At 40.4% G+C, this 17,294-nt stretch overlaps 2 protein-coding genes across 4 annotated transcripts; one reads left to right on the forward strand and one right to left on the reverse strand.

Annotated features, from left to right (window-relative positions):
• The first annotated feature begins 9,688 nt into the window (after nucleotides 1–9,688).
• LOC120897846 (proline-rich receptor-like protein kinase PERK13) lies at nucleotides 9,689–11,372 on the forward strand. 3 transcript variants are annotated; one of them, XM_040302983.1, is made up of 3 exons: nucleotides 9,689–10,157; nucleotides 10,234–10,613; nucleotides 10,752–11,372. In XM_040302983.1, the coding sequence occupies exons 2-3, from the start codon at nucleotides 10,238–10,240 to the stop codon at nucleotides 11,363–11,365; spliced, it is 990 nt and encodes a 329-aa protein (XP_040158917.1). In that variant the 5' UTR covers nucleotides 9,689–10,157; nucleotides 10,234–10,237; the 3' UTR covers nucleotides 11,366–11,372. The 3 variants fall into 3 exon arrangements, with proteins under 3 accessions (XP_040158917.1, XP_040158919.1, XP_040158918.1); XM_040302985.1 differs by having other exon boundaries at nucleotides 10,765–11,372; XM_040302984.1 differs by lacking the exon at nucleotides 9,689–10,157 and having other exon boundaries at nucleotides 10,164–10,613.
• Nucleotides 11,373–12,886: 1,514 nt separating this feature from the next.
• On the reverse strand, nucleotides 12,887–14,705 carry LOC120908634. The gene is made up of 3 exons (XM_040319848.1): nucleotides 14,533–14,705; nucleotides 13,600–13,819; nucleotides 12,887–12,893 (listed from the first exon to the last, which is right to left on the reverse strand). The coding sequence occupies exons 1-3, from the start codon at nucleotides 14,672–14,674 to the stop codon at nucleotides 12,887–12,889; spliced, it is 369 nt and encodes a 122-aa protein (XP_040175782.1). The 5' UTR covers nucleotides 14,675–14,705.
• Between the last annotated feature and the right edge of the window lie 2,589 nt (nucleotides 14,706–17,294).

Below are 17,294 nucleotides of genomic sequence, written 5' to 3' on the forward strand. Positions count from 1 at the left end.
ATCATTACCGGGCAATCCGGAATTTATTTTACTTTAAAAAGAATTGGCCAAAATTGTGTTGCACTACTTTTGAAGAGAGGAAACCCATCAATAAAAATACGTAACGAAAACTGATTTTCCTCTGGAACATAATTCCTAAAATAATTTCGAAGGCCAACTTCTATCCCTGAGTACCACATTTGTCCACCTGCTATATGCTGAATCTCTTGGCTAACTTTAGGAATTTTTAGTAAAGTACGACCATCTTTAGGAAGTCCAGGATGACCCAATTTTATTAAAATTGCAAGAAGCAAGTTGAGAAAGTTGCGAGAAAGATGACCCATTATTGCCAAATATCTCAAAGCTTCTTTTAAACTTTGAAAATCATTCAAATAGTTATAAGCATCATACAAATCTTCAGCACATTCTTCCAGTTCATTTTCTATATCATCCAAATTATTTTCGTCAACAGTTGCAGCGCTGTCATTGTTAGTATTGTTAGTATCTACATCTATGCTAAAGCTACACTCTACATTCCCACCTAAGTTGCTATCAGTACTATGCAATTCGTCTGTAAAGAAACAAAAGAGAAAACCATAGCATTAATTAAATTAAAAACATATATATGACACAAATAGTCAGTTAACAATAAAATGAAATTAGCACCTTCCGTCAGCGACTGGCATTAACACGGAGACACGACCTTTCATCTGGCCCTGGCACAGGCTTAAACAGGTCTGGACAGGGTTTTTTTTTACGAGGTAGCTCGTTGTTTTGATATTGTTTGGTGCATCTAATATGATATCGTGCCAACAAGGCTCGAATAGAAATGACAGTGCCCAATTGAGGGTTTACGTCGCCCGAAAAAAGTATTTACGGCGACCGATAATGCTTTGACGATGCCGGATTGGCTAGGTAAACCCTGTATAGATTAATACACTTCTGCTTTATTTTTCAAACACCGGCTCCTTTACACTTGTCTATCCTTTGCCGACGAACTTGCAATGTCAACCAATACATGCATACATTTGTAAGCCACTGTGTATATACATGGTAGCTGTGTTTATACTTCATGATATGGAGTGAAAATCGTTGTTGGTACCTGTCGTGATCTGGCCAAGCCACCATCCTTTAAAGCAACCTTTCGGATTCAAGAAATTAAGGAACACACGGTGTCATGCTCTTCCGTTGATTAATCCAACACGACTGACGTTTATTCGCATTTCCTGTCATCTCGAATGATCTTTCACGCTCGTCCTATCTCTCTCTATCTATCACTTCCTTGTCTATCCTAAACCCTACAATCTACTTCTTCCGTACTCTCAACAGTGCAATAAATTCAAAAATGTATCTTAAGTAATAAAATAATTTTACTAATAACTATCACTGCATATATTTAATTGAGTTTGAAAAAAAATATTAATATGTATAAGGAAAGAAATTGTGGCACCTAATACATCTCCATGTCGTCCCACCAAGCAGGTTTACAACGATTTCTCTGTGGTCTTGATGAGGCAGCAGATGTACTTGTTGCGTTAGGGGCCTGAGTATCATTATCTGTCGCTTCATTGTGATTGTTTACATTACTGGGGTATAACTTGAAATCTTGTATATTCCTAGCAAATTGATTCCCGTTTTCACCACGAACAACAATCTTTGCTCCTTCTCTTGTTAAAACAGTAAAGGTCTCTTCAGAGAATAATCGATCAGTTTTAGTCCTTTGGGGTACAGCTACTACCACTTTATCTCCTACGTTTATACTGCTTTCCTTCGCGCCTCGTCTATCATCAGCATATTTTTTGCTAATTAATTTAGCATGTGCATTGTCTTCTCTTATGTCCATTCTATCTACACCGGTTTTTCTCTCCCACAAACCAGGAAACGTCCCTCTATAACGCCATCCAACAAGAAGCTCAAATGGAGTCGCGTTTAACCTAGAGTGATGTTTACGCGTGTTATGTATCTGTACGTATTCCTGAAGCGCTTCATTCCAATTCTTTTTTTCTACTTTCGCCGCTGAAACTGCCTTTATTATTCCCTGGTTCTGACGTTCGACGGCCCCGTTAGATTGTGCACTTAACGGAATCGACTTATGTATTTTAACTCCTTTTTTGTTCCCAAAACTCTATGAATTCTTTGCTTTTGAATGGTGGCCCATTATCGCTTTGAATCACACTAGGTAATCCCCATTGCTTAAATATATTACAAAGCGCTATATTAGTTGACTTGGCATCAGTGGATTTCAAATGTACGACATGTAAGAATCTAGAGTAGGTACACTGGTGGACATAAAAATAGGAACTTTTTTTCTGTGACCGAAAGACATAGTTCTTGTCAGAAATATTTGGTAGCCCTGAAAAGGACTGTTTAAGTGGTTGTTGGGAGGAGGTGTTGCGGTGTTCCACTGAGCGAAAACACATTCTAACGGTCAATCTGGTGACCGTTATTCGCTATCACTTCCTGACAGCGTTTGGCCATATCGCCGATGAGATTACGGCATTCGCTTCTGTCTATGCGTTCCCACATAAACTTGCAGCGTGTCCATAGATCATCGGCTGAACGTGCAGGCTGGTTCTTAAGCTGACGCTTGAGAGTTGACCACAGATTTTCAATCGGGTTGAGGTCAGGACTCAACGCAGGCCACGGTAGAACTTGCACATCCTGGTTTGCCAAATAACATTTAACTGTTCGCGATGTGTGCTTAGAGTCGTTATCATGCTGAAAGATGTAATGCTCTTCGTCTCCGAATTGTTGTCGGGCGTATGGCAACATCTCACGACTAAGTATTTTTCTATACCCTTCCGAGTTCAGTGTCCCGTTGATACGGAACAAAGGACCCGTGCCGTGCCAGGAGAAGCAACCCCACACCATTACGTGGCCGCCTCCGTGACTAAGGGTTTTTATCGTATTTTTCGGATGATACGCCTGATTAGGAAAGCGCCAGACGTATTTAATGCCGTCCGAACCATCCAGATTGATTCTGGACTCATCCGAAAAAAATATTTTGCTCCACCAAAAGATGGATGCAGCTAAATGTTCTTCGGCAAACCGAATGCGCGCTTCTACGTGGTGCGGCTGCAGCTTACGAACCTTCCTCGGTCTCCGGGCACAGAACCCAGCGGCGTGTAAACGGCGAGACACCGTTTTCGCCGAAACTTGCAAACCAAGCTCCTGCTTGATACGAGTGCAAGTTTTGAAAGGATCCGCCCTGATCATCTCAACAATCCGCGCGTCAACGTCGGCCGTTGTTTTTCGCGGACGACCTGTCGATTTACCCGTAGCCTCGCTACGAATGGCGTTGTCCACAAACGTCCGCGAACGGCCGAACGCCTTGCAGATTGTCTTGATTGGCACGTTCTCACGATACAGCCCCTGAATGTGTTTTCGCTCCTCTGGTGTGCAGTGCTTTCCGCGACCCATGATGATTTTGTGGAATTTTTAAACAGCAACCTTTCACCTTGACCACTGATGGAAGAATGAAGCACAACACGGTTTGGCTCTCCTTTTATACTGCCGCAAAACGCTGCCGGCACTCAAAACTCAGATAAGTAGCGCACCAAAAATGAGAGTATAAAAGGCAAAATTCGGCTATTACAAATTCAGTACGCCTCGAACTGTTGGCGATGACACACCTAGTGTATGCAAAAAAAAACACACAAATTTTTTTTTCCTATTTTAATGTCCACCAGTGTATCTACACAGACCAAGAAATGTTCCGAACCACATCCTTGTAAAGATAAAAAATCGATTTGTAATTTCTCCCATGGCCCTTCTGGAAGCTCTCGACTGGATAAAGGAACAGGAGGATTTCTTTTGGAAATTGCTAGACAAGTAGCACAATTACTGACGAATTCTTGGGCCTCTTTAGACATATTGGGCCACCAGAAATGTTCGCGTAAAATTCTTTTAGTAGCTCCACATCCAACATGTCCTTCGTGAGATGTTTCGATTGCCCTTTTCCGGAGATATTTAGGTAATACAATCAAGTTGTTTTTGAAAACTAGAGCATCAAGACTTCTCAATTGTTTTTCAAGACATTCGTACCTTCTTAGATGACGAGGCAAATGACCTGTTTGAATTGCCAAACGCACTTCAGCTAACTCCTTGTCTCCTTCTGAAGCCAGTTGGATTTCTGACCATGTCATACTCATGTTAAATGCATCAACCGTGTATAATATGTGCTTATCATCGTTTTCATCGAAGGGTTCATCCGCTTGACAATTGCTAATCAATCGTGAAACAACGTCTGCAATATTCTGATCACCAGGAACACATCGGGTTTCAAAGTTAAATGGTTGTAACCGCAGAGCCCACGACTCGGCACGAGTAATAGATCTTTTTCCGGATCGATATTGTCCGCCGAAGATAAACATATTCGCCACCGAGTCGGTCCAAACGGTAAAGTTAATGCTCGTTAAGTAGTATTTGAACCGTTCAACTGACCATACTATGGCTAAGGCCTCTTTTTGGGTATGAGGGTATCGTTGTTCTGTTACCGTCAATGATTTGGAAATACATGCTATTACACGAGGTACACCTGCAGAATTGAATTGGGCAAGAACTGCTCCGAGACCGAATGGTGACGCATCCACGAATAATTCTGTTCTGTCCTTGTGATCAAAATAACCCAATTTGTCGATTGAATTTATAGCTGCGTTCTTTATATCAATGAACTCAAATTCTTCTAATTCAGTCCAATAAAATGATGATGAATTTGCAAGAGCTCTTAAATGTTTAGTTCTCTCTGCTCTATGAAGAGTGAATCTTTCGAGGAAATTAATGAGGCCTAAGAAGCTCTTTACTTCTGATAATGTTTCTGGCCGTCAAAACCCATCAATGGCTTTTCTCTTGTCTTCGTCGACTCGCCACCCATCGTGAGAAAGTAAGAAACCTAAGAATTTAACCGTTTGTTTACCGAAAACGCATTTACTGGAGTTTAATAACACGTTGTGTTTCTGTAGACGTGAAAGTGTATAGCGAAGATTATCGTCGTGTTCTTCCTTCGTATTGCCGAATACAAGGATATCATCAAGATAGTTTACCGTTCCGGGGCAATCTGCAAGTACAACTGTCTGAAGTATTTCTTGAAAGATATCAGGTGCATTGCATAATCCAAAGGGTAATCGAATGAAGCGGTAAGTATTGTTACCTGAGAAGAAATTGGTTAAATGTCTGCATGATTCATCTAGCACAATATGGTAGAATGCATTAGTCAGATCTATAGTAGAGAACCAACTAGCTCCATTAAGTTTTGATAGAATTTCTTCCAACGTAGGCATTCTAAATGGGGTCCTCATTATACATTTGTTCGGGCCCCGTAAATCGACTACCAAATGAATGTCTTGTTTACCTTTCGGAACAACTAACAGCGATGAGCAAAAAGTTTTATCCATGCCGCTAGTCACCTTTTCAATTATATTAGATGATAGAAGTCGATTTTCAACTTCGGTTATGAATGCGGGGGGAATATTTGTATATACCTTTCTAGATGGTGGCAAGCTTTTATCATAAAAAAGCATAACTGGAGGTACATTGAATTTTGAAAAATGTTTCAACACACCTACAGCATTTACATCTCCCGACTCTAATTTGTGTCCTGTCCTATGATATTCAAATGATACAATGGGAACGCTTAAGCCAAGCTGTAATACACTATATCTTGTCGCAGTCGAACGTCCTAAAAGTGGTTTTGCTCCTGGTATGACATAAAAATTTTCAATGGCGGAAGGCCGATCAGGGGAAATAAACAGTTCAGCGAGGAATGTAGCGATAACTGAAATAGGTTTACTTGTAGCATATGCCCTCAACGGTTTATCCGTGCCGTTTTTCAATTCATAAATTGGATGAGAAATGGTATCTCTCATTATTTGATCAAAAATATTATCACCGACAGTATTCACTTCGGCCCCAGAATCTATCAAAAACTTAACCTCAACACCCGCTACTGTACATGTAATTGATCCTGTGCTTTCTATTCCCTTGAAATTCAAGGAACACATCACGTACGAATCCAACCCGCACATTGATACCTTTGTTGGGCTGACGAAAATATTTGGCTCCGATAGCTTACTTGAGCTAGTTGGTATTGAAGAATTGCTCGTACGCATGTTGATATTATAAACTGCTGGAATTAGTTGAAGAGTTGTCTAAAATGATAAAAAAATGCCGATTAATGTCTTATTCAAATCCATCAAGTTAAAAGTTTATTAATTTCTTCTGTGCACCACTACTATGTCATTAATTCATTTCTTTGATCAAAACTTACAGCTTCCTCTTCTTGGTCGTTGGACGCAACTGCTGCAATTTTCCTAATTTTAGAAGCGGGCGAACCATCTCGATCTCTACCGGTTTCACGTTTAGCACGAGATGACGTACATGCTCTTTGAATATGCCCTTTAGCTCGGCACAAATGGCAAAACTTCGCAATGGCAAAACAGTGATCCGGTTGATGACCTGTGCTCGTACAACGCCAGCACGGTTTAGATGAAGACGAAACGGGTCCACTCATGCGTGAATATCCTCCGCGGCTACGCGGAAAATATCCTCTGCCTCTGTAGCCGAATGTTGATGTTCGAATCTCTCCTCGGCTCGAACCCGGAACACCATACGACACCGCCAATACATTTGAAGCTTCTTCCGTAGGATACTTCTTGCTAAAATTTTCCTCTGCTTGTTGTTCAATCTCGAGCGTACGCACACGGTCCAATAACTCTTGTAAAGAGTTCCCTTTACGGGCAGCTTTTCGGGCTACTTCGCGGACTTTACGGTTTCTGGCATGGTTCTGTAAAACATCTGCTACAGTCTCGACAAGTTGGTCATGAACATAACCGCAAAGTTTGGCAATAGTTGACACACGACGCACATATTTTAGGTCAGATTCGTCCTTATTCTGCGGCAACGATCGAAGTTTCTGCCGCTGGAATAGCAAATAATTCCTTGAACCAAAATACTCCTCAAGGCGTAAATTGCACTGGAATATGGCTGGGTAAGTGCATCAGGCCCGCCTTTATTAGATGTGTTGTCCAAGATGTCAAGCAATTTTGAGCCCGCTTTCATTTTAAAAATGTTTGCCTTCGTCGACTCTTCCTTTATTCCTGCTAATGCCATACCCGATTCGAGGATCTCACGCCATCTATTGAAGGAAATTTTGTCAATTTTCTCCTCTCCGTCTAAGGCTTTGCATTCCCCAACTTGTAGCGTAGAAAATGAAAGCGAGGGAAATGCTGAAGCTTCCTCTATTCCTGGTTTGAACGAACACACACTATGCTCGTCGTCATCCTCCACCGTCCACCCGGAATCCCGCAAGTTTCTTGGCATGATTGTAACTTTATAAATGTTATCTGCGTAGTTTAATTGACAAGCCGTAATTAAACAATATGCAAGTAGATTAACAACACGACTTTTGTGTAATCAGGAACCTTTGTTCAGTTAACACGTTGATTCACGTTTCCGCCATTTCATCGCGTCGCTTGACATTACTCACACAAACAAGTGTGATCTCCCTTCAGAAACGGTGAAAACTGCTGAACCGGTTCGCTGATGATAAACTTAACCCTTACCACCGTGTGTAACATGAACGTGGGCTAACCCTACACATTGTAACGATCATCATTATTTGATTATTTATTATTATAATTATAAACTGAAGTATTACTTATTTTTGTTGTATATATATATGTATATATATATATATATATATATATATATATATATATATATATATATATATATATATATATATATATATATATATATATATTTATATTTATTAATTCCTATTGGAATGTGTCTTAATATTTACGATTGCATCAATCCTATTGAAGGATATGCTTTAACACTTATAACACTGTTGCATCGATTTTCGTTGAAATGTGCATTAATGTGGTCTATTCCATCGATCCTCACGAAGGATTGCTTCGATACGTATACTGCCATTTTTTTTTTTTTTAATTTGCATCGATTCTTGTTGGAATGTGCTTTAATGTGGTCTATTGCATCGATCCTCATGGAGGATGTGCCTTAACATTTAATTTCATTTTTTTTTTTTTTTGTGTAACATCAATTCCTGGTGGAATGTGCTTTAATGTGGTCTATTGCATCGGTCCTCTTGAAGGATGTGCTTTAACTCTTCATCTCTGATTATTAATATTATTCTTATTATTATTATTTTTTTTTTTTTGTAACATCGATTCCTGGTGGAATGTGCTTTAATGTGGTCTATTGCATCGATTCTCTTGGAGGATGTGCCTTAACATTTAATTTCATTTTTTTTTTGTAACATCAATTCCTGGTGGAATGTGCTTTAATGTGGTCTATTGCATCGGTCCTCTTGAAGGATGTGCCTTAACTCTTCATCTCTGATTATTAATATTATTATTATTATAATTTTTTTTTTGTTACATCGATTCCTGGTGGAATGTGCTTTAATGTGGTCTATTGCATCAATTCATACAAGTATGACCGTTTTATAAGTAAGATTATGCGTCAGCACTATAAGGCACTGAGTAGGAAAATTATTATGTAAATGACTTTATTAATTTAATTGTTTAAATTATGCATGTTATTATTATTAATAATAAGTTAACTTATTGATTGATTTATTTATTTATAAATTTATTATTTAATTCATTTTATTATATTTTGTTTATTTCATATCGTTTTATTTATTTTATTTCTTATAAACATTTTAAGAAATAATTTATTATTTTATTTATGAAGTATTATTTTTTTTTGTTTTATTTTGTTCATTGTTCCTAATTTATGTCTTGTTTTACTATGATAGTAAATACTACTTGTATTTAATGCTCATTAATCACTTACAACGTGTTCCTCAAGTAACTTTTTTTTTATTCTTTTATTTTTTTTTTTTTGTAACAGACCCCTTCAGGAACGTCGGTAAAAACCCAATTCCGCGCTGTAAATAAACCAGTGACAGTTCGAACATGCGACCTGGGCACTGTGGGCCGCTCCACACTCTTTTTGTCAGTTTAAATTGGTGTTGTTTTCATTTATGGCGGTTTGTTTACAGTTCGTTGCGGTTATCATCAGGTTCCCGTGGTTCGATATTCGGTCGAGTTTTCTTTTCGTCAACCTTATCGTGACGATCGTGGTGCTCGGTGGACTGCTGGCAACCAGTGTTGCGAACGGTGACGTTCATCGACATAAAATTGTAAACATTCATTCGATTTGAAGCTTCCCATTCCCATCTCTCTCTGTCATTTGACATTCCCGTCAAAAAATGTCATTTGACATGAAGACATTTTCAAGATACATTCATTTGACATTCGCCAACTTGTATGAATCGTGAACTGTGTCGTATTGCAAACGGCCGTATTCATGTCAAACTACAACAGAGCGTGCGGTGCAAAGGCTTTCATTTCACTAGTTTTTGCTATTTCACTAGAATCCCCATATTCAGCGTCGATACACTTCATAATCCTCCGATCGTATCGATTTGTGTTGTTCAAAAATGTCAAATGACATTCAGACTACATTGTTTACATTTCATGTCATTGCATCAGCCCTGACGGTAGCAACACGAATGAATTTCGTTTAATGACAGTCGTGTCGTGGAAGCATTGAATGTCATCAGCCAAAAATTATTTTGACCGGCTGTTTACGGTGACTGTCATGAAAAATGTCAACAGTTAACAACACTGCTGGCAACGATCGAAAAGCATCTGCCGACTGCCATCCGGCAGACCCGAGCCGCAATGATGGGTGATTTTTGACAGCTCTACGGTGACATCCCCCGAAATGCTATTTCGCGGGGGAACTCAGTGGTACTCAAGTTGAAGCCATCTTGGGCACTCAATTTCCATCATGGCTGCCGCTAGTTCCAAAAAACGACAGTTGGTATAAAAAAATGCTCTAGTGCAAAAAAACATAGTCCTACCTACCCCCCATCTTTTTGCACTTTTGCTTTTGTACGTTGCATATGTGCTTTATCTCTTTCACACAAGTAGGCACACATAGGCCCCACCGTGACGTCATATTCACCCCATCAAGCATGACCTGTCTATATGTGCCGACTGTTAATTCTGCATTGTTCTGTTCTACCGCATTTGAATTCTGTGAATAGAGGAAATTTTGTTAAGGTATTTTTTTATCAAGAGGCATACTTACGAAAACTCCACTCCGTACCGGCTTTGTGACTGTCCAGAAGCTTATACGCTCAGGTAAGTTGATGAGATGCTTTCAATCATGTTAGAATCTAATATTAATCAAACGCCAACGTAACAATTATCTTTTTAGGAAAATGCAAAACATTTATCATGATCATCGATATGCAACATTCGCATCACAGCCGATTCTGGAAACCGAAATGATGGAAATTAGCACCTCCAATCCATCGGATTTATCTGCTCCACCGTCTGTTCTATCGGTCGTCCCCGCTGTTATTCTTGATTCGACATTCTTGGCTGTCTCATCGTCACCACCACCTATATTCGTTTCGTCAGATATGTTGACCATCCCATCGTCACCGCCACCCATCACTGATGTTTCCGGTACAGTTCTTTTCGGTGGATCTATGCCCAGTTCGTCAGGTGGATCCATGCCGGGACAGCGATCCTCCTCCGGACCGTCATTGTTGACCATCTCATCGTCACCGCCACCCATCTGTGATGTTTCCGGTAAGTTTCTTTTCGATGGAACTATGCCCGGTTCGTCAGCCATACCGGGACAGAAATCCTCTTCCGGACCGTCATTGTTGACCATCCCATCGTCACCGCCACCCATCACTGATGTTCTCGGTACATTTCTTTTCAAAGGATCTCTGCCCAGTTCGTCAGCCATGCCGGGACAGCGATCCTCTTCCGGACCGTCATCCTCACCCAGTCTGACATCTGTACCTGGTTCATCTTCATCATCCGGCGCGTATAATAATTCACTTGATAAAAAAGTGGACATTCTTATAAAACTATCGAAGCAGACTGCGGCTGAGGTCAAAATTATGTTTAATGCAATGAATCCGAGAGCTGGGACAACCTCACGCAATACAGTCATCACTGCCATTGAAACAAAAGAAGAGTTAGAAGCCTTTAATGCTAACTTAGAGGTTCATACGTATATGGCTGAGATGTTATGCTCGCTTTTGTATGCAATTGACCATATAAAATATGTTAAAGAAAGACTTGACAAAATAATAGATCTATTGTTTACTAGGGAATTTCTTTCAAAATGTAGTTGGTCAGGGATTGGTCGTCCCAATCAAAAAGTCGCATTTGCTGCGTTTGAAAATGTATTCGTTTTAATCAAATTTGCTGGAGGAAACAAATTTCTTCAATTGAATGACGACTACGTGAAGAAGATTTTAGTGAGTAAAATAGATCATGGGAAGGGAAGAAATGAAACAAAAACGTTGCGGGAAATCGTTTCACTTTAGAAGCTTAGAATATTATAAGTAAATTTGTAAAGATTCACAGAAATACAAAAAATGTAAACAATTATTAATCAATGAAATCAAGTAATACATTTATTTATGAACCAAATTTAGTAACATATAAAAAGTTCCTCCATCCCTATTAGTTAATAATTGTGAAGCAATACATCTGCATTCTTCAATTATAATCCAGCTAGCACCACGAGGAGGTTGGGATAGGAGTTAAAGATACGCATGAAGTATCTTAGCATTTGCTAGCCAGCTGAAAAAGAAAAATAATACAAACAAAATTTTTAATATTGAAAAAAGCTCCTCTTTGCCTATTTCTATTGCACTATCTAACTAGCTAGCTACTCTTGAGACGTGTGCGTTAAAGGACTAAAATGAAAAGATACTCCTCCATCTAACGATATCGCTACAAACTTACATTTAACATCCCTAACATTTATCCTAACTATTTCAGATGATAAATCATCTACGCTAGCTATGTAATTAAATATTACTTCTGAACTACATGGATACGTGAAAGCTGCCCTTTTCTTTAAAATCTGGTGCCCCTCAATAACGAACGTTCCTGATAATTCGGTTGCCCTGATGTAACGAACTATTTCATTATTTCTTGTTAAAAACCATGCGTTTCTATTTCCCTGTCTTAAAACAAAATCTGACCTCACGTGTAAAATTGCCTCTTCCTGTCTTAATTTTATATATGGATAAGTTAATTTTGTTTTCTGTGTACTTGTTTCAATTCTACTAAGTTCGCCTATCCTACCTACGACTTGGCTCAAGCAATTATTCCCTGTCCTGACAAATCTTTTAATTTGCTGATATTTGTTTTCGGCTGGGAACGTTGAAGTTGTTGGAAGGGGTCCTATATTTTCTACATCTTCTTGTACATGCAATAGAGTATGAACATTGTAAGTCATAAACTTACGGTCATAAATTGAACTTAATTCTGAAACAAATTGATCTAATAATGACCCTGCGTACTTCCAATAGTCTTGATAAATTTTAGAGGAAAACATTGTAATACCTACAACCAACAGTTTAAAATGGTGATATGCCCTGTCACTTATTCTGCCTTTTAGAAGAGGAACGCTGATGTGATGTAGGAAGGTTCGGTATTCGGACGCCTTCCAAAATTTTAAACATTTAAGGGACCTTACTGCTCTCTGAAATTCTGCTGGTAATTTAATTTGAACTAGAAGCCCTGAAATTTCATCCTGCTCATCTAAATTCCATTTCTCGTTTACAAAACATCCTGTCGTAAAACCTATCACTAATTTCCTCAACACTCCATAATATACTAAATGTAAATCGTCCGAAGTAGGTAGTCTTAATACTATGTTTAAGTGTTTAATATCTAACAACGGCGATGGGCGTATCTGATGTCCTATGGAGTAATCTCAATTTCTAAATTCTTCGTTCGTTCGTGCTTCTACTGTTCCCTCGAAGATCATCCTTCCCATGTAGCTTCTACCCAAAATTTTGCATTTATGGCATCCTTGTATGCCATTGTGGATTTTAACACCTAAAATCGATGGAATACAATGTTAATGTGTTAGATATCTTTCCTTTTCATGAAATCGTACAATCGTGAATACTTACATTTGATGAACGCTATAGCAGGGGCGTCTGCAAGTATCGCTCTTAGTGAGATGGAAATACGTTTTCCATTTATAACTACTCCGATGTCCTGGACATCATTTATTTCTGTTACCAGACGGCGCAGATAATCCTCTGCATTATCCGGTTTAGAAGTTCCACAAAATATTCCAACAGTCATTATTGGAACGTCAGGAATACCATGCAGCTGCATCAAAATGGGCCAGAACTGGGTAGTTCCGCTATTATGTAGAGGAATACCATCCATAGAAATATTCAATTCAAATGAATCTACAGGTGGCGGAGTAGTGCTGAAATAAACAAAAACATTAATGGCTAGTAAAATAAGGTAACAGTTGAATTGATGTTACTACCGAAACTGTTCTTTCAGAGATTTATCTATTCCTTTGTACCACATTTGTCCACCAGCCAAATTTTCAATTTCTTTTCCCACGCCTACAGGAGTCTTCAGAAATCTCCTGGAATCTTTAGAAACATAAAAATCAGTTGTTTTTAGTATTGCTTCTAAGAAATCATTAATAGCGGCATGCGTGATTTGATGTTTCAGAGCCCACAATCGCATCGTTTCAACAAATACTTGATTCTTGTGGGCTCTATCAAATTCACTATACTCATCCTGATCTTCAATGTCACTTTCGTCCGACATTTGGTGGCAGCTGTGACCGTCCTCTTCTTCTTCCAACCATTCAACAAATTGTTCCTCATCATGGGAGTCATTCAACACATCAGGTTGAGATATGCAAAGGCGGTAGATACGGACGTCCTCATCATCTTCCAACCATTCAATTGATGGATCTTCATCAAAGCATACGTTTGATATATCCGGTTGACCTGTGTAAAGTAAACGCAATAAAATAAATATAATAAAATTTGATATATTAATTAAGTCAAGATTTAAAAAAAATATCCGAAAATTCACCCTTATATTAAGAAATTCTACTTGAATGGCTCTAATCAGACCTTCTAATTATCTGGCGAATTTTAAATTTCAGTCATGTAACAACTAAGTAAGAGAAAAGCAGGGAGGATGCTCATTTTGGTTACTTGTTTGTGCCTCTTTTATGTCAGCGGTGGGGGAAGGGTCTGAGAGGCTAAATTAATTCAAGAGGATATCATCACGCATAGGGTGCCTCTTTGATGACGGCAGCAGCTAACACTAAAATAAATTAACATACTTTCTCCGAGGTCTCCTTATTCTATTTGGCGAAACGTCCTACGCGGACATACCGGGCTTTTCAGGTTCTCGAGACTTATTCACTACCAAGCAAACGGATTGTCATTCCGTGGGATGGGGGGTCAAATGAGGCTTAAAATCACAACGGGCATGCTGTTAAGTTGTGCAGGCTGACGATCTTCCCCGTGACCCCTAAATTCCCCTTGGAAAGCATTGAGCATCGTTCTAATAAAGTAGTTTTCTCTATTGGTTGGTGGATTGCACCGTCCCACACACTACACATTTGTGCAATTAACTATCGTATGATAGCTTGCACAATTCACTACTTTCACTGCACTATATTAAAAACTATAGCACCAAATGTACTCACCATGAACTTCCTGGCTTGAAGTCGATATAGAAGCTGTTGCTAAATTGTTTTCTGCTTCCCATTCCTGTTCCAAACGCGTCCATATTGCTTTGCCGGTTGTATATTTTTTCCGAATGGTATGTACTTGTTGGGCCTTATCCATGATGATAATAACCTAAAAATAAACAAATAAAACAAAATTGTGCCGCAAAATCACGAATTGTGCTTGCAACGCAAGGAAAATTGGGTTGTATTTCTTTATTGGTCAAATAAAGAAGGGTTTTCAATGCGTTTTTGGCAGTAATGCGTGCTGATGCGTTAAGAGTGATTATAAAAATCGGTTTGTTTTGGCGCTTTTCTATTTTGTTTACTTTTTCTCACGTCACATACGAATTTGGCAACCATTCTTCCACCCCGCATCCAGGCGCTTCATACGTCTCGGCCTGTTGTCTGCCAAAATGACATTCGAAGCAGGCTCATGTGCTATCTCTTTCCCTCATTTCCTTCAGAAGTCGCTCAGCTCTGCGGCTCGGGTCGTGCAAGCCGATCGCTATGATCTAGAATTACTTACCGCAGGGGAAAACCCCCGATAAAAAAAATCGATGTTTTCAACTGCGCTGCCTTAAAATCTTAGAAAGGGATTTGTTTTAAAATTTAATTTCTTTTTTTTTTTACAAGGAGGAAATGTAGAATGCACCTTAGCAAGGTGCCATCAAAACCTCCTCCTTGGGTCCGTTTCGCAGCTAAGCTTCTCTGGACCAAATGAGAATCTGCTTTGAGTGTACCTGCTTAAAAAAGAAAACTAATTATTAAAAATGTTCGATTTGGTTCCCCAAGGCATCTATCAAGGCGACAAACACATCATCATTGCATTTCCGGAAGATATGCTCAGCAAAATATTTGTCCATGTTGCTTTTAATATTAGTGCCTAGTTTTCTCAAAAATGCCTTCAACCATCTCCAAACATTCTCAATCCGTTGTGTGTTGATATTGTTATCATCTGGATTGAGGAAATTTCTGGAGTGGTTGACACATTCGTGGGGATATCCAAGCTCCTCCAGCCCATTATAACCTTTCCAGAGATCGGTCATAATTTTCGTTCCGGGTTCAACATGCCGAACCACCAGATCGCTCAAAACGGCAAGCGAGCGTTTCGGGACACGCTCCAGGAAAATGGCCTTATTTTCCCGGCATATCCCACCCACAAGCCACTGAGGACCGGAACTACCGACCCGGCCGACGTTGTACTTTCGACGAGTGATGACAGTTTCGTCGATTTCCACCGTCATGCCAGGGCCTTCTCTCGTGTACGATCGAATGTTTCCCAAAGAAAACTTCGGATCGTATCGTACCACGAGAGAACCGTGTTGTGGGAGAGGCCAGTCTCCAACGCACAACGAGTTGAGTTGGCCCATTGGCCTCAACAACACGCACAAGGCTCCTAAGCGAAGCCTTGTGGTTGGCAAATATGGACCTGGCCCGATGCTGCTGGTCCCGCCGCATTTGTAGTCGGGACATACATACCTGTAGCCGTCGATGCTTTTGTAGGGAGTTAGCTTCATTTCCTTTGGACATCTCGGGCACAATTGAACCGGCTGCAGAAGAGCCCGCTTTTGCATCCACTCGATCGCTTGTTCACGGTCCTGAAAAATATCAGAAAGCATATCAGTATTGTAAGCCATTTTCAATTGCCTCTTTGCGCTTTGCAAAATATGCACAAGTGGCGCCAAATATTGTGTATGTGTGCGGTATATCGATGGGGATACAAACCAGGGTTAAGATATGGGTGAACAACGGTAGCACTGCTTAAATTTGCAAATGTAGGAGCTGGTTTAAAATATAATATTTATTGCGGATACACATTGAAAGGGATTCATAATTAATGCAGAACATAAATGTATTTACTCAAATATACTTTCGTTATATTTTTATTTATGAGTTTTCAAATATTTTCATTTCATGAACACTGTCCGTCCCACAGTTACCTTTGCAATTACCGTTATTTTTAAAAATTCACATACGCACGCAGGCAATCAATGATATCGTAGTTAGTGATGGGTAAAGTTGACAAAAATTCGGAGTCGACTCCGATCCGACTCCGATAAATTCGGAATAGACTCCGGAAGGTAGGTCCGCGCTGCAATATCCGGAGTCGTTCGAAGTCGTCCGGAGTCGTCCGGAGTTGCCCGGAGTCGCCCGGAGTCGGAGTCGTTCGGAGTCGTTTGGAGTCGACCGGAGTCGTCCGGAGTCGTCCGGAGTCGTCCGGAGTTGCCCGGAGTCGCCCGGAGTCGGAGTCGTTCGAAGTCGTCCGGAGTCGTCCGGAGTTGCCCGGAGTCGCCCGGAGTCGGAGTCGTTCGGAGTCGTCGTCCGGAGTCGACGACTCCGAACGACTCCGACCCGAACGACTCCGAACGACTCCGGACGACTCCGAATGACTCCGAACGACTCCGAATGACTCCGAACGACTTCGAACGACTCCGAACGACTTCGAACGACTCCGACTCCGGGCGACTCCGGGCAACTCCGGACGACTCCGGACGATTCCGAATGACTCCGAACGACTCCCAACGACTCCGGATGACTCCGGATGACTCCGAACGACTTCGAACGACTCCGACTCCGGGCGACTCCGGGCAACTCCGGACGACTCCGGACGACTCCGGACGACTCCGGTCGACTCCAAACGACTCCGAACGACTCCGACTCCGGGCGACTCCGGGCAACTCCGGACGACTCCGGACGACTTCGAACGACTCCGGATATTGCAGCGCGGACCTACCTTC

The sequence above is a fragment of the Anopheles arabiensis genome, chromosome 2, assembly GCF_016920715.1.
Source record: "Anopheles arabiensis isolate DONGOLA chromosome 2, AaraD3, whole genome shotgun sequence".
Classification (NCBI taxonomy): Eukaryota; Metazoa; Arthropoda; class Insecta; order Diptera; family Culicidae; genus Anopheles; species Anopheles arabiensis.

Excerpts from the sequence above, each read along its gene's own strand:
- LOC120908634 (XM_040319848.1), bottom strand. The coding sequence starts at position 14,674 with ATGGATAAGGCCCAACAAGTACATACCATTCGGAAAAAATATACAACC. Across the intron at positions 13,820-14,532 it reads TTCAAGCCAGGAAGTTCATG|GTCAACCGGATATATCAAAC; the intron begins GTGAGTACATTT and ends TACTTTACACAG.
- LOC120897846 (XM_040302983.1), top strand. The coding sequence starts at position 10,238 with ATGCAAAACATTTATCATGATCATCGATATGCAACATTCGCATCACAG. Across the intron at positions 10,614-10,751 it reads ACCCATCTGTGATGTTTCCG|GATCTCTGCCCAGTTCGTCA; the intron begins GTAAGTTTCTTT and ends TTCTTTTCAAAG.